Raw genomic sequence first — 25372 nt, 5'->3', positions numbered from 1 at the left:
CCGCTTCAAGATTGTTTTAATCACGAGGACAGGGATATGTTCCAGGTAGCTTCTGAGAATAATATCAACGAACATACTGATACGGTGAGTGAGTTTATCAGGAAGTGTATGTTGTGCCACTGTGACTATAAAAACCTACCATAACCAGAAACTATGGATAAATGGCGGCAATCGCGCAAAATTGAAAGCACGAACCACCGCATTTAACCAAGGCAAGGGGACTGGGTATATGGCAGAATACAAACAGTGTAGTTATTCCCTCCGTAAAGCAATCAAACGGGTAAAACATCAGTATAGAGACAAAGTGGAGTCGCAATTCAACGGCTCAGACAAGAGACGTATGTGGCAGGGTCTACAATCATAGAATACAAAAGGAAAACCAGCCACATTGCAGACAGACATCTTTCTTCCAGACAAGCTAAACACCTTCTTCGCCCACTTTGAGGATAACGCAGTGCCACCGACACGGCCAGCTACCAAGGACTGTGGGCTCTCCTTCTCCGTGGCCCAGACAGCATCTCAAGCCGCGTCCACAGAGCATGCGCAGGCCAGCTGACTGGTGTGTTTACAGATATATTCAATCTCTCCTTCAAATCAAACCGATGCAAGTATGCTCCCTCTAATTCTCTTTCTCTACCTCCCCTCCCGAAGGACCTGAGCCCCGGGACCATGCCTCAGGACAACCTGACCTGATGACTCCTTGTTGTCCCCAGTCCACATGGCCATGCTGCTTCTCCAGTTTCAACTGTTCTGCCTGCAGCTATGGAACCCTGACCTTGTCCCGGACCTGCTGTTTTTCGACTCTCTCTACCGCACCTGCTGTCTGTAAGTCTGAATGCTTGGCTATGAAAAGCCAACTGACATTTACTCCTGAGGTGCTGACCTGTTGCAACCTCTACAACTACTGTGATTATTTCTTATTATCTATGAACGTTTGAACATATTGGCCGTGTACTGTTATAATCTCCACTCGGCACAGCCAGAAGAGGACTTGCCATCCCTCAGAGCCTGGTTCCTCTCTAGGTTTCTTCCTAGGTTCCTGGGTTCCTGTGACACCCCCCTCCTTAAAATGAGGGTCCCACCCTCAACCCAAATTTCAGCCCAACATATTTAAAACAATCAAAAGTTCCCCAAAAAGAAAAAAGGATACCAGTCCCGGCTCCTAGCAGTAGCCCCGTGTCCCCCAGCTGACTGTGCGCCCCTCAAACTCGGCAGCCCTGGTACCTGGGGAGCAATTTAAGAGGAAACAGGCGCAGACAGCCTGTAGGGGTCAGCAGAGAGAAGATACAAACTAGGTTAAAGGAGCACACAGAGCATCAGGAATTTACATTTACATTTAAGTCATTTAGCAGACGCTCTTATCCAGAGCGACTTACAAATTGGTGCATTCACCTTATGACATCCAGTGGAACAGTCACTTTACAATAGTGCATCTAAATCTTAAAGGGGGGGGGGGTGAGAAGGATTACTTATCCTATCCTAGGTATTCCTTAAAGAGGTGGGGTTTCAGGTGTCTCCGGAATGATATTATCCTTACCACTAATGTGTCTAATATCAAGGTTGAATGGTTGCAAGAACAAAGCCCAACGCATCAGGCGCTGGTTGGGATTTTGCAAATAAGTAAGTTGTGGTCAGTGAACACAGTTAAAGGGGTCAAACCAGAACCAACATCGACTTCGAAGTGCTGTAAAGTCCAAATGAGACCTAAAGCCCCCCTTCAATTACAGAATAGTTTTAATGATACTTATTACATTTCCGGGAGAAGAAACTGACTGGACACTCAACATTGTCATCATTCTGGGGCGGCAGGGTAGCCTAGTGGTTAGAGCGTTGGACTAGTAACTGGAAGGTTGCAAGTTCAAACCCCTGAGCTGACAAGGTACAAATCTGTTGTTCTGCCCCTGAACAGGCCCCACTGTTCCTAGGCCGTCATTGAAAATAAGAATTTGTTCTTAACTGATTTGCCTATTTGAGTAAAAAATAAATTATCCTTGAGACACACAGCACTGATTTGACTGGTGTATACCTGCAATTTGAAAGATTTACCAAAATTTGGTGGTGCCAAACACACATTTGATTGACTATAGATCAGCAGTCAACACCATAGTACCCTCCAAGCTGATCATTAAGCTTGAGGCCTTGGGTCAGAGCCCTGTGCAACTGGGTCCTGGACTTCCTGATGGGCAGCCCCAGGTGGTGAAGGTAGGAAACAACACCTCCACTTTGCTGATCCTCAACACTGGGGCCCCACAAGGGTACGTGTATCACATCCTGTTGGGCTGTATCACCGTCTGGTACAGCAACTGCTCCTCCCTCAACCGCAAGGCTCTCCCGGGTGGTGCGATCTGCACAACGCATCACCGGGGGCAAACTACCTGCCCTCCAGGACACCTACACCACCCGATGTTACAGGAAGGCCAAAAAGATCATCAAGGACATCAACCATCCGAACCACTGCCTGTTCACCCCGCTATCATCCAGAAGGTGAGGTCAGTACAGGTGCATCAAAGCTGGGACCGAGAGACTGAAAAACAGCTTCTATCTCAAGGCCATCAGACTGTTAAACAGCCATCACAAACACAGAGATGCTGCTGCCTACATACAGACTAGAAATCATTGGCCACTTTAATAAATGGATCACTACTCACTTTAATAATGCCACTTTAATAATGTTTACATATCTTGCATTACTCATCTCATATGTATATACTGTATTTTATACCATCTATTGCATCTGGCCTATGCTACTCGGTCATCCATGCATGTATATGTATATATTCTTATTACATCCCTTTAGATTTGTGTGTATTAGGTTGTTGTTGTGGAATTGTGAGATTACTTGTTAGATACTACCACACTGTCGGAACTAGAAGCACAAGCATTTCGCTACACTCGCAATAACATCTGCTAACCATGTGTATGTGACCAATAAAATTTGATTTGAAATGTTAGGCTTTCCTGAGAAAAAGACGACCAAATAGGCCTACCAATAAACATTTATCCATTAGCTAAAGCTAAACTATGCCCTGGCACCATAAAACCTCTATCAAAGGTTTGATATTTCAGCACTATCGACAGCGATCGGTATTATACTTTGTGAGTGGCTAACACATTTGATTAATAAATTGGGCGTGAACGCCGACCTTGCAGGGAGCCCTAGAGAAACTACGTTACTCCAGTGTCCTGAAGACGGCCTTGTCGGTGGTCTGGGTGGTGGGGGTATGTGGCGGAAGGGAGGACATGACATGGACATTGTGCTTCTTCATCAAGCGGAGGAACTCCATGTTGAAGACGTGGCTGCTGTCAGTCCAAATCAAATCAAATTGTATTTGTCACATGCGCCGAATACAACAGGTGACCTCACAGAGAAAGCTTACTTTACAACCCTTATCCAACAATGCAGTTTTAAGAAACTGCATTGTTAGGCGCAGGTCCTAATCCAGGCACTTGTCATCTCCCGTCTGGATTACTGCAACTAGCTGTTGGCTGGGCTCCCTGCCTGTGCCATTAAACCCCTACAACTCATCCAGAACGCCGCAGCCCGTCTAGTGTTCAACCTTCCCAAGTTCTCTCACGTCACCCCGCTCCTCCGCTCTCTCCACTGGCTTCCAGTTGAAGCTCGCATCCGCTACAAGACCATGGTGCTTGCCTACGGAGCTGTGAGGGGAACGGCACCTCAGTACCTCCAGGCTCTGATCAGGCCCTACACCCAAACAAGGGCACTGCGTTCATCCACCTCTGGCCTGCTCGCCTCCCTACCACTGAGGAAGTACAGTTCCCGCTCAGCCCAGTCTAAACTGTTCGCTGCTCTGGCCCCCCAATGGTGGAACAAACTCCCTCACGACGCCAGGACAGCGGAGTCAATCACCACCTTCCGGAGACACCTGAAACCCCACCTCTTTAAGGAATACCTAGGATAGGATAAGTAATCCTTCTCACCCCCCCCCCCCTTTAAGATTTAGATGCACTATTGTAAAGTGACTGTTCCACTGGATGTCATAAGGTGAATGCACCAATTTGTAAGTCGCTCTGGATAAGAGCGTCTGCTAAATGACTTAAATGTAATGTAATGTAAAATAGTGAGGCTATATACAGGGGGTACCGGTACAAAGTCAATGTATGGGGGCACAGGTTAGTCGAGGTAATTGAGGTAATATGTACATGTAGGAGTTAAAGTGACTATGCATAGATAATAAACAGAGAGTAAAAGCGTGTGTGTTGGGGGCCCTTGAGCAAGGCACTTAACCCTAATTGCAGGGAGAAAGCTATTTTTACCAGAGGTATGCCAGCTCCCGGAGTCTGGGTACATGTCCTGACTACTCTTTCAGAGCACCTCTCATTTTCTCCTCACTCCATGGATTGTGTTTCATCCCTTTTCTTCGGTTCTCTTTTCTTTTTTACTGTACATGGCGTGACGGTTTAACAAGGCTCCTTCCAACAGATACATGCAGTATAAACACAAAGGCCTAGTATGGGGAGCCGACTTAATGTAACGGTCTGTTTGAAAACCAGAGCAGAGCCGTGTGCAAAAGCAGCGCCCATGTGGAGGAGAGAAGGACAGGACCGAAGTAGCGGACCGTGTGCAAAAGCAGCGCCCATGTGGAGGAGAGAAGGACAGGACCGAAGTAGCGGACCGTGTGCAAAAGCAGCGCCCATGTGGAGGAGAGAAGGACAGGACCGAAGTAGCCGACCGTGTGCAAACCGCGTGTGGCGCAGAGGACAGACCGACAACAACCAGGCGCCGTCTGAGGTGAGTGGCTGTAATAAAGGAATAAAATATAACCCGTGGAAGATATGTTTAAATACTTCACATGTGTCGTAAAGATTCGCAGTGTGTCTAAAGTACGACCGAAATGTTAATGAATGCAAGGCGAGCTGTTGTTGTTCCTTGGCTAGCTAGCTAACGTTCAATACATTTTCTAACAACGCACTTTGGTCTACTGCGCGCGGGAAAGGTGCAGAGTTTAATTATTTATTTTTCCAGATCCAGACTTTGTCTCGACAGAAATCAACAAATTGAATATATTGAACTCACAATTTGAAATTATTTTATAAAACGCATATAGTCTTTGTTTTGGTGTTGTTTACCTAGTTAGCTAGCGCAGATAGATGCAGTGGTATCAAAGACAGTTTCTAAACACCATGTAACATCGCGAGACTTTACGGCAACGCTTGCCAAGCAGGCCGGGATTTGTGAAGTCTTAACTAAGGAAGAATTGTTCACTTCTCAAAATTTCCCCAAATATAAAGGCACAACCTAGATTCGAGCCAATGTCTTATGTAGTTGAACATGTTAAGAATACAACCGCGTGAAAGTGACAAACTGACACGTTTTCATTTGAGGCAAAAACAACTTTATATAAGAGTGCCTTTGATTTGACACTTTACACATGCGTAGTTCGGCGTGAGATGACCGATGACGTGTTCTGGGAATGAGCGGAGCAAGCCAATGTCGCGACAATAACAACAATACAGGGACATTCCTGTGAAAACAATGAAATAATATAACACAACCCCCGGCCCCCCCAAAAATAATAATTAATAATCATTAATATGTAACAAGGCAATGAGACATTAACATACATTCAGAGACATGACTTATCATTTTTCAAACTTTTTCAGTTTCACAAGTTTGAGGGATTTATAAAATTGTAACAGTTCAATGGAAAAAAAAAAACCGACAAAATAAGGAATTTTTCCACCCCCATTTACATTTGTGAATAAAATATTTGGCCAAGATAATAATAATGTTAAGGATAAGCATAATCCCATTTAACATCATCAAAGATAAACATAGGTAATTCTGGAGATTTCATACACAGCCATTCATGAATTTCAATCCATAGTTTATACTAGAATGGAGGCATGAACAACACAGAAAAAGCTCTAGATTCTGAATCAGAGGAACAGAAACACAAGGCATTTTGGCAAAATGGAATCTTTTGTGCCAGAAATCATGAACAGGGTAGATGGTACAAAGTAAAAGGTAGTCTCTTTTGACCATAGCATGGGTTGGTCCCTTCCATAGCATTATATTTCATTATAATCACCAAAAATGACTTCATTAACTGCCAATCGTATCCACTTATTGTTGCTTTTTTTTATCCAAAAGATTCAAGTCATTAATTTGTAAACTAGGAAAAGTGGGAACAACATAATATAACCAAGTGTTCTTAACAGGTTTTTTCAGTGTGTCGCCATGCACTTTGTTGATCAATCTCGAAATCAGCTTTGGGAAACTGGTCAATCCTCCTGTTAGAAACATGATTTTCCTAAACGGTAAGCTTCATCTTGAAGGAATCCACTTTGTCCATCTGTTCAAATCGATTGTGCCCCGGTCCCTTTCTTTGGCACATTGAGTGAATTCAGATTAGAGGTCGACCGATTTAATCGGAATGGACGATTAATTAGGGACAATTTCAAGTTTTCATAACAATAGGAAATCTGTATTTAAAAAAAAAATTCTTTATATTTTTAATAATTATTATTTTTTTCATTTTTTTTTCATACCTTTATTTAATTAGGCAAGTCAGTTAAGAACACATTCTCATTTTCAATGACGGCCTAGGAACGAACGGTGGGTTAACTGCCTTGTTCAGGGGCAGAAAGACAGATTTTCACCTTGTCAGCTCGGGGGAGCCAGTCTTGCAACCTTACAGTTAACTAGTCCCAACACAATAACGACCTGCCTCTCTCTCATTGCACTCCACAAGGAACTGACTGTTACGCAAATGCAGTAAGCCAAGGTAAGTTGCTAGCTAGCATTAAACTTATCTTATAAAAAACAATCATAATCACTAGTTAACTACACATGGTTGACGATATTACTAGATATTATCTAGCGTGTCCTGCGTTGCATATAATCTGACTGAGCATACAAGTATCTAAGCATCTGACTGAACGGTGGTAGGCAGAAGCAGGCACGTAAACATTCATTCAAACAGCACTTTTGTGCGTTTTGCCAGCAGCTCTTCGTTGTGCGTCAAGCATTGAGCTGTTTATGACTTACAACCTATCAACTCCCGAGATGAGGCTCGTGTGACCGAAGTGAAATGGCTAGCAAGTTAGCGCGCGCTAATTGTTGTTGTTGCTGGTTCGAGCCCAGGGAGGAGCGTGGAGAGGGACGGAAGCTATACTGTTACACTGGCAATACTAAAGTGCCTATAAGAACATTAGTCAAAGGTTAAGACAATAGTCAAAGGTTAATGAAATACAAATGGTATAGAGGGAAATAGTCCTACAATTCCTATAATAACTACAAGCTAAAACGTCTTACCTGGGAATATTGAAGACTCATGTTAAAAGGAACCACCAGCTTTCACATGTTCTGAGCATCAAACTGAAACGTTAGCTTTCTTACATGGCACATATTACACTTTCACTTTCTTCTCCAACACTTTGTTTTTGCATTATTTAAACCAAATTGAACATGTTTCATAATTTATTTGAGGCTAAATTGATTTTATTGATGTATTATATTAAGTTAAAATAAGTGTTCATTCAGTATTGTTTTAATTGTCATTATTACAAATAAAATAAAATAAATTGTCCGATTGTAATCGGTATCAGCTTCTTTGGTCCTCCAATAATCGGTATCAGCGTTGAAAATTCAGATGATTAAAAATAACCGCCAGGTAGGCGTGAGCCATTCCTCACAATCGAAATGTTCAGACAGAGGTGACTTGTTTTCCGAAACAAACGTGGTAATCTCTGCTTGAAGCTCATAAAAGCGACCCAACACCATCTGTGGATTCATCAAGCTGCAGTGCATAATGTCCATTTGCAGTGATTCGCTCTGATTTCTGGCGCGTTGTCCTCCGACATGTCCTGGATTGTCCTCCTCATGGGGATAAGGGTATGATGGTTTTTAAGTTTGTTGGTGGCTGACTCTCCCAAGATTTCAGTGCACATATCAATCGCAGCAGGGAGTATGAGATCTTCTGAGCTGGTGTGGGCTTTTTTGCACTTAACAATGTGCTGGGCCACAAGGTATGATGCGCAAAGTGCCTTTTCTCGTACCGTGCAGTCGTTATTCTATGAATCTTGTACGGCCTGTAGATATTGACATTTTATTTTAAAATCAACTGTCTTATCTTTGTGGCTTGGATGCTTGGTGTCCAGATGCCTCTTCCTTTTGGAGGGTTTCATGCTCTCATTGGCTAACAGCTCATTCCATAGGATGCACAGCGGTCTACATTCACCCTGCCTGTCTTCTATATATGTAGAACCATATTTGATGAAGTCGGGGTGGTATTTTCTCTTCTTGACAGGGACCGGGTTGTCTGCCTTGTTGACATTGGAAGCAGCAGTAGATAAAGAGGAAGCTGCACCTTTTAAAAATGGTGAGAATGTTATTGTATTGGTCAGTGAGTATGTGCCAACCCTTGGAAACTGAAACATCACTGCAGACGCTCTGCACGTGTAAAGTCAGCAACAATTAGCGGTGCAACGGTGTCCTTGCAAAATATAAGTTTAGGTGCAGCTGTTACCTTTCAAAATAATATAATAATTTTTTATATATTCCTGCGACCCCTTAAAATCCTCCCGCGACCCCCAAGTTGAGAATCACTGGCTTAGTATGATTGGGGATTTACAGTGTATTCAGACTCCTTGAATTCTTCCACATTTTGTTCCGTTACAGCCTTATTTAAAAAGTGTCTAATCTACACACAATACTCCATAATGACAAAGCAAAAACATGTTTTTAGACATGTTTGCTAATTTCTTCAAAATAAAAACGGAAATATTACATTTACATAAGTATTCAGACCCTTTACTCTGTACTTTGTTGAAGCACCTTTGGCAGCGATAACAGCCTTGAGTCTTCGTGGGTATGACACTACAAGCTTGGCACACCTGTATTTGGGGCGTTTCTCCCATTTTTCTCTGCAGATCCTCTCAAGCTCTGTCAGGTTAGATGGGGAGCGTTGCTGCACAGCTATTTTCAGATCTCTCCAGAGTAGAGGTCGACCGATTATGATTTTTCAACACCGACAACGAGAGGAGAGGAGGACCAAAACAAGCCAATACCGATTCATCGGCTGATTTTCTTTTTTTTCTCAATTTTTTTAAAATTTTTTTTACATATATATTTTGTAATAATAACAATTACAACAATACTAAATTAACACTTATTTTAACTTAAAATAATTCAGAAATAAAATCAATTTAGTAAAAATAAATAATGAAACATGTTCAATTTGGTTTAAATAATGCAAAAACACAGTGTTGGAGAAGAAAGTAAAAATGCAATATGTGCAATGTAAAAAGCTAACATTTAAGTTCCTTGCTCAGAACATGAGAACATGAAAGCTGGTGGTTCCTTTTAACATGAGTCTTCAATATTCCCAGGTTTGTTTGTTTTCATTTTGATTTGGATAGAATTTTGATTAACCACATGAAAATTTGCATATGAAAACCATAACTGGCAGGCAGATCGGTAGAAATGGTACGATAAATTGTCATTCCACATGAGAAAGGTTGACGACCCCTAAAGTAATGGCAGAATCAGCGAAAGCCAGCAGGAGCGGGAGGAGAATGGTTGGGTCAGGTTAAGGGTTTTCTCTTCTCCTTATCTAGATCTCTGGCACCCTCTTGATGCATCAAACCTTAAGCTTAAAGCATCAGACCAGCTCAATGCACATAGTTGATTTTATTCAAACACCGGGTGTGTCTAAAAATGAAAAAATTACATGTTGAAATATTTAGAGAAATCAATTGGTCGAAGAACAGATGACTTTCGGTCTACCAAGAAGGTATTAGGGCTGACTGTATGTGTCTGTCTCTCTCCCCAGGTTGTAGGAACTAGTGGAGATGAGTAGTAATGAGTGTTTTGGATGCGGACGTACCGGCCACTGGATCAAGAACTGTCCGAATGCCGGGCGGGGACGAGGCAAGGGCCGTGGGAGGGGGAAAGGTATGGTACTGACTACATTACAGGGTAGTGATCAATAGACAGGGAAAGGTAAGGTACTGACTACATTACAGGGTAGTGATCAATAGACGGGGAAAGGACTGACTACATTACAGGGTAGTGATCAATAGATGGGGAAAGGTAAGTTACTGACTACATTACAGGGTAGTGATCAATAGATGGGGAAAGGACTGACTACATTACAGGGTAGTGATCAATAGATGGGGAAAGGAACTGACTACATTACAGGGTAGTGATCAATAGATGGGGAAAGGTACTGACTACATTACAGGGTAGTGATCAATAGACGGGGAAAGATACTGACTACATTACAGGGTAGTGATCAATAGACGGGGAAAGATACTGACTACATTACAGGGTAGTGATCAATAGACAGTGAATGGTACTGACTACATTACAGGGTAGTGATCAATAGACGGGGAAAGATACTGACTACATTACAGGGTATGTGTTAGCCTGTGTGCTAACTTGGCCCTGGGCAGCACTGAGCCTGTGTGCTAACTTGGCCCTGGCAGCACTGAGCCTGTGTGCTAACTTGGCCCTGGCAGCACTGAGCCTGTGTGCAATAACTGGGGAAGGTGGCCCATTACCTGGGCAGCACTGAGCCTGGGCAGTGTGATCTAGACTTGGCTGACCTGGGCAGCAATAGATTGGGAAAGGTACCTGAGCCTGTGTGCTAACTTGGCCCTGGGCAACACTGAGCCTGTGTGCTAACTTGGCCCTGGGCAACATTGAGCCTGTGTGCTAACTTGGCCCTGGGCAGCACTGAGCCTGTGTGCTAACTTGGCCCTGGGCAGCACTGAGCCTGTGTGCTAACTTGGCCCTTGGGCAGCACTGAGCCTGTGTGCTAACTTGGCCCTTGGGCAGCACTGAGCCTGTGTGCTAACTTGGCCCTTGGGCAGCACTGAGCCTGTGTGCTAACTTGGCCCTGGGCAGCACTGAGCCTGTGTGCTAACTTGGCCCTGGGCAGCACTGAGCCTGTGTGCTAACTTGGCCCTGGGCAGCACTGAGCCTGTGTGCTAACTTGGCCCTGGCAGCACTGAGCCTGTGTGCTAACTTCTAAGTCAATTCCCATTGCCACATGTCTAGCAAAGCAGTGATGTGATTTTCCAATACTAATGTTCTTCCTGTTCCTCAGATCTGTTCTGCTATCGCTGTGGCGAGCCCGGTCACGTCGCCAGGGACTGTGAGAGGACTGAGGATGGTGAGGACGTCTCCAGCTTAGAAAAAATGTTGACCACATATGTGTGTACATCACACCAATTTAGAAGTTTGACTATTAGTCTGATGTTGGCTTAGTGAGATGTGTATGTGTTAGTTCTCTCCCAGCATGCTATAACTGCTCTGTGTTTCTGCAGCATGCTATAACTGCTCTGTGTTTCTGCAGCATGCTATAACTGCTCTGTGTTTCTGCAGCATGCTATAACTGCTCTGTGTTTCTGCAGCATGCTATAACTGCTCTGTGTTTCTGCAGCATGCTATAACTGCTCTGTGTTTCTGCAGCATGCTATAACTGCTCTGTGTTTCTGCAGCATGCTATAACTGATCTGTGTTTCTGCAGCATGCTATAACTGCTCTGTGTTTCTGCAGCATGCTATAACTGCTCTGTGTTTCTGCAGCATGCTATAACTGTGGTCGTGGAGGACACATCTCCAGAGACTGTAAGGAGCCCAAGAAGGAGAGGGAACAGGTGTGTTATAACTGTCATGGCTTGGGTGTTGTAATATTATTATGCAGGCCGGTGTGTTCATGGTAATGATGTTATTATTAGGTCCCTATAAAATCACTTTTATTTTTTTTGCCTGATTCTGTTTTTTTTTTTGTGGGGGTTGTGTAGTTCCCTTTAATACAAGTGTTCACCAGCCAGAGACTGTTGTTTGGTTAGCAGTGTTTCTGTAATACAGCCACCTTGCACTGTTTGTTTGGTTAGCAGTGTTTCTGTAGTACAGCCACCACCTGTTGCACTGTTGTTTGGTTTGTTTTAGCAGTGTTTCTGGTAGCAGTGTTTCTGTAGCCACACTGTTGTTTGATTAGCAGTGTTTCTGTAGCACTGTTGTTTAGTTAGCAGTGTTTCTGTAGTACAGCACTGTTGTTTGGTTACCTAGCCACTGTTGTTTGGTTAGCAGTGTTTCTGTAGTACAGCCACCTAGCACTGTTGTTTGGTTAGCAGTGTTTCTGTAGTACAGCCACCTAGCACTGTTGTTTAGTTAGCAGTGTTTCTGTAGTACAGCCACCTAGCACTGTTGTTTGGTTAGCAGTGTTTCTGTAGTACAGCCACCTAGCACTGTTGTTTAGTTAGCAGTGTTTCTGTAGTACAGCCACCTAGCACTGTTGTTTGGTTAGCAGTGTTTCTGTAGTACAGCCACCTAGCACTGTTGTTTAGTTAGCAGTGTTTCTGTAGTACAGCCACCTAGCACTGTTGTTTGGTTAGCAGTGTTTCTGTAGTACAGCCACCTAGCACTGTTGTTTGGTTAGCAGTGTTTCACTGTTAGTGTTGTTTGTTAGCAGTGTTTCTGTACAGCCAACTAGCACTGTTGTTTGGTTAGCAGTGTTTTTGTAGTACAGCCACCTAGCACTGTTGTTTGGTTAGCAGTGTTTCTGTAGTACAGCCACCTAGCACTGTTGTTTGGTTAGCAGTGTTTCTGTAGTACAGCCACCTAGCACTGTTGTTTGGTTAGCAGTGTTTCTGTAGTACAGCCACCTAGCACTGCTGTTTGGTTAGCAGTGTTTCTGTACAGCTTCTGTGATTGTGCAGAGTTTTCAAAACAAATGACCACTGGATTGATGCAAATAATTTCTATCATTCTGCCAGGTAGGCACAAGCTACTTTGTAGTTAACATTTAATAGAGGAGGTTTTTGGGAGTCTTTCCCTCTACCAGAAGACGGTTATCATTAGCATTATCTCTAACAGCTGCACAGAGTGTAGACCAGACATACAGAGCAGCACAACACACAGACGGGGGCGTTCCTGTTGTGACGGCCCTGAATTTTTCTGAACCGTCTCAGTGCTTCTCCTTCTCCTTCCAATAGGGCGCTTTCCCTTTAATTCCCAATTAAATAGCCAGCATCCGCTGCGCAAAAGTGGGGTTGTGATGGAGACGTGAATGAGGATGTGTTCAACCCTCAGTTCCGAAGCTTCTCTATTCCGTTTATCTATCTAACCTCCAAACAAGCTTCAATGCCATACAACACTCCTTCCGTGGCCTCCAACTGCTCTTAAACGCTAGTAAAACCAAATGCATGCTTTTCAACCGTTCGCTGCCTGCACCCTCACGCCCGACTAGCATCACCACCCTGGATGGTTCTGACCTAGAATATGTGGACATCTATAAGTACCTAGGTGTCTGGCTAGACTGTAAACTCTCCTTCCAGACTCATATCAAACATCTCCAATCTAAAATCAGAACTAGTCGGCTTTCTATTCCGCAACAAAGCCTCCTTCACTCACGCCGCCAAACTTACCCTAGTAAAACTGACTATCCTACCGATCCTCGACTTCGGCGATGTCATCTACAAAATAGCTTCCAACACTCTACTCAGCAAACTGGATGCAGTTTATCACAGTGCCATCCGTTTTGTCACTAAAGCACCTTATACTACCCACCACTGCGACCTGTATGCTCTAGTCGGCTGGCCCTCGCTACATGTTCGTCGCCAGACCCACTGGCTCCAGGTCATCTACAAGTCCATGCTAGGTAAAGCTCTGCCTTATCTCAGTTCACTAGTCACGATGGCAATACCCACCCGTAGCACGCGCTCCAGCAGGTGTATCTCACTGATCATCCCTAAAGCCAACACCTCATTTGGCCGCCTTTCGTTCCAGTTCTCTGCTGCCTGTTACTGGAATGAATTGCAAAAATCGCTGAAGTTGGAGACTTATCTCCCTCACCAACTTCAAACATCTGCTATCTGAGCAGCTCACCGATCGCTGCAGCTGTACATAGTCTATCGGTAAATGGCCCACCCAATTTGACCTACCTCATCCCCATACTGTTTTTATTTATTTACTTTTCTGCTCTTTTGCACACCAATATCTCTACCTGTACATGACCATCTGATCATTTATCACTCCAGTGTTAATCTGCAAAATTGTAATTATTCGCCTACCTCCTCATGCCTTATGCACACAATGTATGTAGACTCTACTACACAATGTATGTAGACTCTACTACACAATGTATGTAGACTCTACTACACAATGTATGTAGACTCTACTACACAATGTATGTTTTTTCTCTACTGTGTTATTGACTTGTTAATTGTTTATTCCATGTGTAACTCTGTGTTGTCTGTTCACACTGCTATGCTTTATCTTGGCCAGATCGCAGTTGCAAATGAGAACTTGTTCTCAACTAGCCTACCTGGTTAAATAAAGGTGAAATAAAAAATAAAATAAAATTGCACAACCGTCAATGTTATGTAATAATTATGTAAAATTCTGGCAAATTAATTATCGTCTTTGGAATAAATGGTCTTCACACAGTTCGCAATGAGCCAGGCGGCCCAAACTGCTGCATATACCCTGACTCTGCTTACACTGAACGCAAGAGATATGACACAATTTACCTAGTTAATATTTCCTGCTAACATGCATTTTTAAACAAAATATGCAGTTATAAAAAAAAATATACTACTGTGTATTGATTTTAAGGAAGGCATTGATGTTTATGGTTAGGTACATTTGTGCAACAATTATCACAAATGTGCTTTTGTTAAATCATTGCCCGTTTGGCAAAGCTGAAGTAGGCTGTGATTCGGTGATAAATTAACAGGCACCACTTTGATTATATGCAACGCAGGACAAGCTAGTTAACCTCGTAATATCATCAACCATGTGTAGTTAACTAGTGATTATGTGAAGATTGATTGTTTTTTGTAAGATAAGTTTAATGCTCGCTATCAACTTATCTTGGCTCCTTGCAGCCATAGGGTCCTTTTGAGGTCCTTTTGATGCTGCACTCGCATAACAGGTGGTCAGCCTGCCATGCAATTTCCTCGTGGATTGCAATGTAATCAACCATAATTGGCGTCCGATTACCGATTGTTATGAAAACTTGAATTCTGCCCTAATTAATCGGTCAACCTCTAGTTTAATGCCAGTGCCAGGTCATTGGTAATAGACCTGTTTGTTGTTAGCGTTTCCTGCCTAAGTTTGTAATCAATAAAATAATTGCCAAATCAGATGATAAGCCATCAGATTTGATGAAAGATGGAATTGAATTTCTGCCCATAATATAATTTATAGTTTAATTTTTTTCCCATGTTTCTTTAACATTGATCTTGGCTTCATAAAACAGTTTCTTCTTTGTGTTGAGTTTAGACACATAATTTGCAGTAAGTCAGCCAGTCAGATGTGCAGCCAGACTTATTAGCCACTCTTTTTGCCCCATCTCTTTCAACCACACAGTTGATTAATTCCTCATCAATCCATGGGGCCTTAACAGTTCGAAAAAGTCAGTTTCTTAACAGGTGCATGTTTATCAATAATTGGAAGAAGCAATTTAATAAATTAATCAAGTGCAGCGCCTGGATGCTCCTTATTATTCACATGAGACCAACATCTGGATGCTCCTCATCACATCCGACCAACTTTAACATCATCCACATAAGAGTCACAGCTAAATCTTTTGTATGATCTCTTATAAACTATTTTAGGTCCAGCATTTGGAACTTTGTCTTTCCTGGATATAGCTATTATATTGTGATCACAGCATCTAATGGGTACAGATACAGCTTTAGAACAAAGTTTTACAGTAGTAGTACAAATGTGATTGATATATGTGGATGATCTTGTTCCTGTTGTGTTTGTAAACACCCTGGTATGTTGATTTAATAATCTGAACCAGATTACAGGCATTGGTTACAGTAAGAACAGCTTGATGAAAACCAATCAATATTCAGGTCCGCAAGAAATTAGACCTCTTTGTTTACATCACATACATTATCAAGCATTTCACACCTTATTTAGATACTGACTGTTAGCACTTGGTGGTCTATAGCAACACCCCATAAGAAAAGGCTTTATATGTTTAAAAATATATATATATATACAGTGGGGCAAAAAAGTATTTAGTCAGCCACCAATTGTGCAAGTTCTCCCACTTAAAAAGATGATAGGCCTGTAATTTTCATCATAGGTACACTTCAACTATGACAGACAAAATGAGAGAGAAAAAATCCAGAAAATCACATTGTAGGATTTTTAATTTATTTGCAAATTATGGTGGTAAATAAGTATTTGGTCACCTACAAACAAGCAAGATTTCTGGCTCTCACAGACCTGTAACTTTTTCTTTAAGAGGCTCCTCTGTCCTCCACTCGTTACCTGTATTAATGGCACCTGTTTGAACTTGTTATCAGTATAAAAGACACCTGTCCACAACCTCAAACAGTCACACTCCAAACTCCACTATAGCGGAGAAGGTACGGTGGGATTCAAAATGGTCAATGTTTGTTAACTTTGCTTTCGAAGACCTTAGAAAGACAAGGTAGGATAGATATAGGTCTGTAGCAGTTTGGGTCTAGAGTGTCTCCCCCTTTGAAGAGGGGGGTGACTGCAGCAGCTTTCCAATCTTTGGGAATCTCAAACAGGGGTTGCAACAATTTCGGCAGATAATTTTAGAAAGAGAGGGTCCATATTGTCTAGCCTGGCTTATATGTAGAGGTCCAGATTTTGCAGCTCTTTCAGAACATCAGCTATCTGGATTTGGGTAAAGGAGAAATGATGGGGGCTTTGGCGGATTTGCTGTGGAGGGTGCCGGGCAGTTGACCGGGGTAGGGGTAGTGAGGTGGAAAGCATGGCCAGCCGTAGAGAAATGCTTATTGAAATTCTCAATTATAGTGGATTTATCAGTGGTGACAGTATTTCCTAGCCTCAGTGCAGTGGGCAGCTGGGAGGAGGTGCTCTTGTTCTCCATGGACTTTACAGTGTCCCAGAACTTTTTTGAGTTAGTACTACAGGACGCACATTTCTGTTTGAAAAAAGCTGAAGTGAACCGGTAACCACAACATTTCAATAACACTTGACATAAGATCTTCTCTAAGCATTACAGGGATGTGGCTCTGAATATACAGTTGAAGTTGGAAGTTTACATACACCTTAGTCCGTTTTCACAATTCCTGACATTTAATCCTAGGAAAAATTCCCTGTCTTTGGTCAGTTAGGATCACCAATGTGAAATGTCAGAATAATAGTAGAAATAATTATTTCTTTCAGCTTTTACATTTACATTTACATTTAAGTCATTTAGCAGACGCTCTTATCCAGAGCGACTTACAAATTGGTGCATTCACCTTCCCAGTGGGTTAGAAGTTTACATACACTCAATTAGTATTTGATAGCATTGCCTTTTAAATTGTTTAACTTGGGTCAAATATTTCAGGTAGCCTTCCAGAAGCTTCCCACAATATGTTGGGTGAATTTTGGCCCATTCCTCCTGACAGAGCTGGTGTAACTGAGTCAGGTTTGTAGGCCTCCTTGTTTGCACACGCTTTTTCAGTTCTGCCTACAATTGTTTTGTGATGGCCTCTCCAATACCTTGACTCTGTTGTCCTTAAGCCATTTTGCCACAACTTTGGAAGTATGCTTGGTGTCATTGTCCATTTGGAAGACCCATTTGCGACCAAGCTTCAACTTCTTGAGTGATGTCTTGATGTTGCTTCAATATATCCATGTAATCTTCCGTCCTCATGATGCTAACTAGTTTGTGAAGTGTACCAGTCCCTCCTGCGGCAAAGCACCCCAACAACATGATGCTGCCACCCCTGTGCTTCACGGTTGGGATGGTGTTCTTCGGCTTGGAAGCTTCCCTCTTTTTCCTCCAAACATAACGATGGTCATTTTGGCCAAAATTACCATCGTATTTTTGTTTCATCAGACCAGATGACATTTCATCAAAAAGTACAATCTTTGTCCCCATGTGCAGTTGCAAACCGTAGTCTGGCTTTTTTATGGCAGTTTTGGAGCAGTGGCTTCTTCCTTGCTGAGCGGCCTTTCAGGTTATGTAGATATAGGACTTGTTTTACTGTGGATACAGATACTTTTGTTCTTGTTTCCTCCAGCATCTTCACAAGGTCCTTTGCTGTTGTTCTGGGATTGATTTGCACTTTTCACACCAAAGTACATTCATCTCTAGGAGAAAGAACGCGTCTCCTTCCTGAGCGTTATGACATCTACGTGGTTCCAAAGTGTTTATTCTTGCGTACTATTGTTTGTTCAGATGAACGTGGTACCTTCAGGCATTTAGAAATTGCTCCCAAGAATGAACCAGTCTTGTGGAGGTCTCCCATTTTTTTTTCTGAGGTCTTGAATGATTTCTTTTGATTTTCCCCTGATGTCAAGCAAAGAGGCACTGAGTTTGAAGGTAGGCCTTGAAATACATCCACAGGTACACCTCAAATTGACTCAAATGATGTCAATTAACCTATCAGAAGCTTCTATAGCCATGACATAATTTTCTGGAATTTTCCAAGCTGTTTAAAGGCACAGTCAACTTAGTATATGTTAACTTCTGACCCACTGGAATTGTGATACAGTGAAAAATGACTTGTGTCTGCACAAAGTAGATGTCCTAACTGACTTGCCATAACTGTAGTTTGTTGACAAGAAATTTGTGGAGTGGTTGAAAAACGAGTTTTAATGACTCCAACCTAAGTGTATGTAAATTTCCGACTTCAACTGTATATACAGCAACACCTCCCCCATAAGCATGTCTGTCTCTTCTATAGATGTTTTATCCTTGTATTGTTACTGTTGTATCATCAAATTCATTATCTAAGTGAGCCTCAAATGGCTAATATATGAATGTTGTTTAATTTTTGCAGGTTATTGATTTCATTAACCTTATTTCTAAGGCTACATATTTTAATGAGGGATTTTCAGCCCTCTCCCTGGTAGCTTATCAGAGATAAGAATATGGAAAAGAGAAAATAAAGCAAGAGAAAAAATATACATTCAGCAGTCCATTAATTAGTTGGTGTGTGTGCTGTGGGGTTGAAGCTACGAAGCCATAGGCTTGGCTCTCTCATCCCTTCCAGGAGGGAGGGTGGACAATGAGCCTGTCATAGCAGATGTAAGCAATGTCCCGAAGCGCTTTGTCAGCTTTCATGGCTGGGATAAGTTCTTTCCTCTTTTGGGGCACAGCTTCAGGATAGTCCTCGTTGAGGAAGTTATACATTCCTCTCAAGATCTTGGCTCTTTCAAGAACAGCTACCTTGTCCTTGAACCTCAGGATCCTGACCACTATCAGCCTGGGCCTGTCACCTGGGCCTGTCACCTGGGCCTGTCACCTGGGCCTGTCACCTGGGCGGGCCGGTGGTGGGTTTTCCAGTCCTGTGGGGCGCGATCCACCCCAATCTTCTTGTGATTCATCTTCAATTTCTCAGAGATCATTTCCCTCACTTTGTCCTCAGACTCCGTCCAAGTCTCATTTGGAGATTCTGCAATTCCGTCCACAACCATGTTGTTCCGCCTTGGTGGTCCCTTGAGATAATCTGATTTCTCCATTATTGTTATCATGGATTCACCTGTTCCTCAGGTCCTGAACCTCTCTGGTCAGGTCGTCCATTATTTTATTAGTTGAATCCACCAGTATTTGGACATAACACTTTAAAATATTTTCTTGTTGTAACAACTGCTTTTAGAACTCTTTTTACTTTTAAAAGATCCTTCAACTGTGGTTTAGAGACACCTATCAATGGTACTCCCGCCAGCTTTGGTCTTTGTCATGGTAGCAATGTAGGTTATACTGTTACTCCTCTCAGTTCCAGACAGGTTATACTGTTACTCCTCTCAGTTCCAGACAGGTTATACTGTTACTCCTCTCAGTTCCAGACAGGACAGGTTATACTGTTACTCCTCTCAGTTCCAGACAGGTTATACTGTTCCAACTCTCAGTTCCAGACAGATTATACTGTTACTCCTCTCAGTTCTAGACAGGACAGGTTATACTGTTACTCCTCTCAGTTCCAGACAGGTTATACTGTTACTCCTCTCAGTTCCAGACAGGACAGGTTATACTGTTACTCCTCTCAGTTCCAGACAGGACAGGTTATACTGTTACTCCTCTCAGTTCCAGACAGGACAGGTTATACTGTTACTCCTCTCAGTTCCAGACAGGACAGGTTATACTGTTACTCCTCTCAGTTCCAGACAGGTTATACTGTTACTCCTCTCAGTTCCAGACAGGACAGGTTATACTGCTACTCCTCTCAGTTCCAGACAGGACAGGTTATACTGTTACTCTTCTCAGTTCCAGACAGGACAGGTTATACTGTTACTCCTCTCAGTTCCAGACAGGACAGGTTATACTGTTACTCCTCTCAGTTCCAGACAGGACAGGTTATACTGTTACTCCTCTCAGTTCCAGACAGGACAGGTTATACTGTTACTCCTCTCAGTTCCGGACAGGACAGGTTATACTGTTACTCCTCTCAGTTCCGGACAGGACAGGTTATACTGTTACTCCTCTCAGTTCCAGGTTATACTGTTACTCCTCTCAGTTCCAGACAGGTTATACTGTTACTCCTCTCAGTTCCAGACAGGTTATACTGTTACTCCTCTCAGTTCCTCCTCTCAGTTCCAGACAGGTTATACTGTTACTCCTCTCAGTTCCAGACAGGTTATACTGTTACTCCTCTCAGTTCCAGACAGGTTATACTGTTACTCCTCTCAGTTCCAGACAGGTTATACTGTTACTCCTCTCAGTTCCAGACAGGTTCCTCCTCTCAGTTCCAGACAGGTTATACTGTTTCTCCTCTCAGTTCCAGACAGGTTATACTGTTACTCCTCTCAGTTCCAGACAGGACAGGTTATACTGTTACTCCTCTCAGTTCCAGACAGGACAGGTTATACTGTTACTCCTCTCAGTTCCAGACAGGACAGGTTATACTGTTACTCCTCTCAGTTCCAGACAGGACAGGTTATACTGTTACTCCTCTCAGTTCCAGACAGGTTATACTGTTACTCCTCTCAGTTCCAGACAAGACAGGTTATACTGTTACTCCTCTCAGTTCCAGACAGGACAGGTTATACTGTTACTCCTCTCAGTTCCAGACAGGTTTATACTGTTACTCCTCTCAGTTCCAGACAAGGGTTATACTGTTACTCCTCTCAGTTCCAGACAGGTTGTTACTCCTCTCAGTTCCAGACAGGACAGGTTATACTGTTACTCCTCTCAGTTCCAGACAGGACAGGTTATACTGTTACTCCTCTCAGTTCCAGACAGGACAGGTTACACTTTTACTCCTCTCATTTCCAGACAGGACAGGTTATACTGTTACTCCTCTCAGTTCCAGACAGGACAGGTTATACTGTTACAAATCAAATGTATTTATATAGCCCTTCGTACATCAGCTGATATCTCAAAGTGCTGTACAGAAACCCAGCCTAAAACTCCAAACAGCAAGCAATGCAGGTGTCGAAGCACGGTGGCTAGGAAAAACTCCCTCGGTAGAAACCTAGAGAGGAACCAGGCTATGTGGGGTGGCCAGTCCTCTTCTGGCTGTCCCGGGTGGAGATTATAACAGAACATGGCCAAGATGTTCAAATGTTCATAAATGACCAGCATGGTCGAATAATAGTAAGGCAGAACAGTTGAAACTGGAGCAGCAGCATGGCCAGGTGGACTGGGGACAGCAAGGAGTCATCATGTCAGGTAGTCCTGGGGCATGGTCCTAGGGCTCAGGTCAGATGAAACTGGAGCAGCAGCACGGCCAGGTGGACTGGGGACAGCAAGGAGTCATCATGTCAGGTAGTCCTGGGGCATGGTCCTAGGGCTCAGGTCAGTTGAAACTGGAGCAGCAGCACGGCCAGGTGGACTGGGGACAGCAAGGAGTCATCATGTCAGGAAGTCCTGAGGCATGGTCCTAGGGCTCAGGTCCTCCGAGAGAGAGAAAGAAAGAGAGAATTAGAGAGAGCACACTTAAATTCACACAGGATACCGAATAGGACAGGAGAAGTACTCCAGATATAACAAACTGACCCTAGCCCCCCCGACACACAAACTACTGCAGCATAAATACTGGAGGCTTAGACAGGAGGGGTCAGGAGACAATGTGGCCCCATCCGAGGACACCCCCGGACAGGGCAAACAGGAAGGATATAACCCCACCCACTTTGCCAAAGCACAGCCCCCACACCACTAGAGGGGTATCTTCAACCACCTCCTCTCAGTTTCAGACAGGACAGGTTATACTGTTCCTCCTCTCAGTTCCAGACAGGACAGGTTATACTGTTACTCCTCTCAGTTCCAGACAGGTTATACTGTTACTCCTCTCAGTTCCAGACAGGTTATACTGTTTCTCCTCTCAGTTCCAGACAGGTTATACTGTTACTCCTCTCAGTTCCAGACAGGTTATACTGTTACTCCTCTCAGTTCCAGACAGGTTATACTGTTACTCCTCTCAGTTCCAGACAGGTTATACTGTTACTCCTCTCAATTCCAGACAGGACAGGTTATACTGTTCCTCCTCTCAGTTCCAGACAGGACAGGTTATACTGTTACTCCTCTCAGTTCCAGACAGGACAGGTTATACTGTTACTCCTCTCAGTTCCAGACAAGACAGGTTATACTGTTACTCCTCTCAGTTCCAGACAGGACAGGTTACACTTTTACTCCTCTCAGTTCCAGACAGGACAGGTTATACTGTTACTCCTCTCAGTTCCAGACAGGACAGGTTATACTGTTACTCCTCTCAGTTCCAGACAGGTTATACTGTTACTCCTCTCAGTTCCAGACAGGTTATACTGTTACTCCTCTCAGTTCCAGACAGGACAGGTTATACTGTTACTCCTCTCAGTTCCAGACAGGACAGGTTATACTGTTACTCCTCTCAGTTCCAGACAGGACAGGTTATACTGTTACTCCTCTCAGTTCCAGACAGGACAGGTTATACTGTTACCCCTCTCAGTTCCAGACAGGTTATACTGTTACACCTCTCAGTTCCAGACAGGTTATACTGTTACTCCTCTCAGTTCCAGACAGGACAGGTTATACTGTTACTCCTCTCAGTTCCAGACAGGACAGGTTATACTGTTACTCCTCTCAGTTCCAGACAGGACAGGTTATACTGTTACTCCTCTCAGTTCCAGACAGGTTATACTGTTACTCCTCTCAGTTTCAGACAGGTTATACTGTTTCTCCTCTCAGTTCCAGACAGGTTATACTGTTACTCCTCTCAGTTCCAGACAGGTTATACTGTTACTCCTCTCAGTTCCAGACAGGTTATACTGTTACTCCTCTCAATTCCAGACAGGACAGGTTATACTGTTCCTCCTCTCAGTTCCAGACAGGACAGGTTATACTGTTACTCCTCTCAGTTCCAGACAGGACAGGTTATACTGTTACTCCTCTCAGTTCCAGACAAGACAGGTTATACTGTTACTCCTCTCAGTTCCAGACAGGACACTGTTACACTTTTCCAGACTTATACCTCTCAGTTCCAGACAGGACAGGTTATACTGTTACTCTCCTCTCAGTTCCAGACAGGACAGGTTATACTGTTACTCCTCTCAGTTCCAGACAGGTTATACTGTTACTCCTCTCAGTTCCAGACAGGTTATACTGTTACTCCTCTCAGTTCCAGACAGGTTACAATTCCAGGTTATACTGTTCCTCCTCTCAGTTCCAGACAGGACAGGTTATACTGTTACTCCTCTCAGTTCCAGACAGGTTATACTGTTACTCCTCTCAGTTCCAGACAGGTTATACTGTTACTCCTCTCAGTTCCAGACAGGTTATACTGTTACTCCTCTCAATTCCAGACAGGTTATACTGTTCCTCCTCTCAGTTCCAGACAGGACAGGTTATACTGTTACTCCTCTCAGTTCCAGACAGGTTATACTGTTACTCCTCTCAGTTCCAGACAGGTTATACTGTTAGTTCCAGACAGGACAGGTCCTCTCAGTTCCAGACAGGTTATACTGTTACTCCTCTCAGTTCCAGACAGGTTATACTGTTACTCCTCTCAATTCCAGACAGGTTATACTGTTACTCCTCTCAATTCCAGACAAGACAGGTTATACTGTTCCTCCTCTCAGTTCCAGACAGGACAGGTTATACTGTTCCTCCTCTCAGTTCCAGACAGGACAGGTTATACTGTTCCTCCTCTCAGTTCCAGACAGGACAGGTTATACTGTTACTCCTCTCAGTTCCAGACAAGACAGGTTATACTGTTACTCCTCTCAGTTCCAGACAGGTTATACTGTTTCTCCTCTCAGTTCCAGACAGGACAGGTTATACTGTTACTCCTCTCAGTTCCAGACAGGTTATACTGTTTCTCCTCTCAGTTCCAGACAGGACAGGTTATACTGTTACTCCTCTCAGTTCCAGACAGGACAGGTTATACTGTTACTCCTCTCAGTTCCGGACAGGTTATACTGTTACTCCTCTCAGTTCCGGACAGGTTATACTGTTACTCCTCTCAGTTCCAGACAGGTTATACTGTTACTCCTCTCAGTTCCAGACAGGTTATACTGTTACTCCTCTCAGTTCCAGACAGGACAGGTTATATTGTTCCTCCTCTCAGTTCCAGACAAGACAGGTTATACTGTTACTCCTCTCAGTTCCAGACAGGACAGGTTACACTTTTACTCCTCTCAGTTCCAGACAGGACAGGTTATACTGTTACTCCTCTCAGTTCCAGACAGGTTATACTGTTACTCCTCTCAGTTCCAGACAGGTTATACTGTTACTCCTCTCAGTTCCAGACAGGACAGGTTATACTGTTACTCCTCTCAGTTCCAGACAGGACAGGTTATACTGTTACTCCTCTCAGTTCCAGACAGGACAGGTTATACTGTTACCCCTCTCAGTTCCAGACAGGTTATACTGTTACACCTCTCAGTCCCAGACAGGTTATACTGTTACTCCTCTCAGTTCCAGACAGGACAGGTTATACTGTTACTCCTCTCAGTTCCAGACAGGACAGGTTATACTGTTACTCCTCTCAGTTCCAGACAGGACAGGTTATACTGTTACTCCTCTCAGTTCCAGACAGGACAGGTTATACTGTTACTCCTCTCAGTTCCAGACAGGTTATACTGTTTCTCCTCTCAGTTCCAGACAGGTTATACTGTTTCTCCTCTCAGTTCCAGACAGGTTATACTGTTACTCCTCTCAGTTCCAGACAGGTTATACTGTTACTCCTCTCAGTTCCAGACAGGTTATACTGTTACTCCTCTCAGTTCCAGACAGGTTATACTGTTACTCCTCTCAGTTCCGGACAGGTTATACTGTTACTCCTCTCAGTTCCAGACAGGTTATACTGTTACTCCTCTCAGTTCCAGACAGGTTATACTGTTACTCCTCTTTCCAGACAGGTTATACTGTTACTCCTCTCAGTTCCAGACAGGTTATACTGTTACTCCTCTCAGTTCCAGACAGGTTATACTGTTACTCCTCTCAGTTCCAGACAGGTTATACTGTTACTCCTCTCAG

The 25372-nt window shown here is 43.4% G+C and overlaps 2 protein-coding genes across 4 annotated transcripts in view; one reads left to right on the top strand and one right to left on the bottom strand.

The window, feature by feature from the left end:
• Positions 1-4495, bottom strand: part of nuf2 (UF2 component of NDC80 kinetochore complex) — a 37744-nt gene extending 33249 nt beyond the window's left edge. The window contains exons 1-2 of the mRNA XM_046310284.1: positions 4276-4495; positions 1151-1261 (exon numbers count right to left, since the gene is read on the bottom strand). The gene's annotated coding sequence lies outside the window, so the exon portion shown is untranslated. The remainder of the gene's footprint in view (positions 1-1150; positions 1262-4275) is intronic.
• A 102-nt stretch (positions 4496-4597) lies between these two features.
• The window catches only part of LOC124002670 (CCHC-type zinc finger nucleic acid binding protein-like), a 30727-nt gene continuing 9952 nt past the window's right edge, over positions 4598-25372 (top strand). The window contains exons 1-5 of one of the 3 annotated variants that reach the window (XM_046310289.1): positions 4658-4750; positions 6714-6746; positions 9795-9916; positions 11073-11138; positions 11554-11624. In XM_046310289.1, the coding sequence (XP_046166245.1) occupies positions 9814-9916; positions 11073-11138; positions 11554-11624 (240 nt within the window). In that variant the 5' untranslated portion in view covers positions 4658-4750; positions 6714-6746; positions 9795-9813. Of the gene's footprint in view, positions 4751-6713; positions 6747-8270; positions 8343-9794; positions 9917-11072; positions 11139-11553; positions 11625-25372 lie in introns of all 3 variants that reach the window. The other 2 variants (XM_046310288.1, XM_046310287.1) reach the window with 2 other exon arrangements.

This window comes from Oncorhynchus gorbuscha, linkage group LG18 (genome assembly GCF_021184085.1).
Source record: "Oncorhynchus gorbuscha isolate QuinsamMale2020 ecotype Even-year linkage group LG18, OgorEven_v1.0, whole genome shotgun sequence".
Classification (NCBI taxonomy): Eukaryota; Metazoa; Chordata; class Actinopteri; order Salmoniformes; family Salmonidae; genus Oncorhynchus; species Oncorhynchus gorbuscha.
The sequence above is the reverse complement of the archived record's forward strand: the minus strand, read 5'-3'. Positions and strand labels throughout refer to the sequence as shown.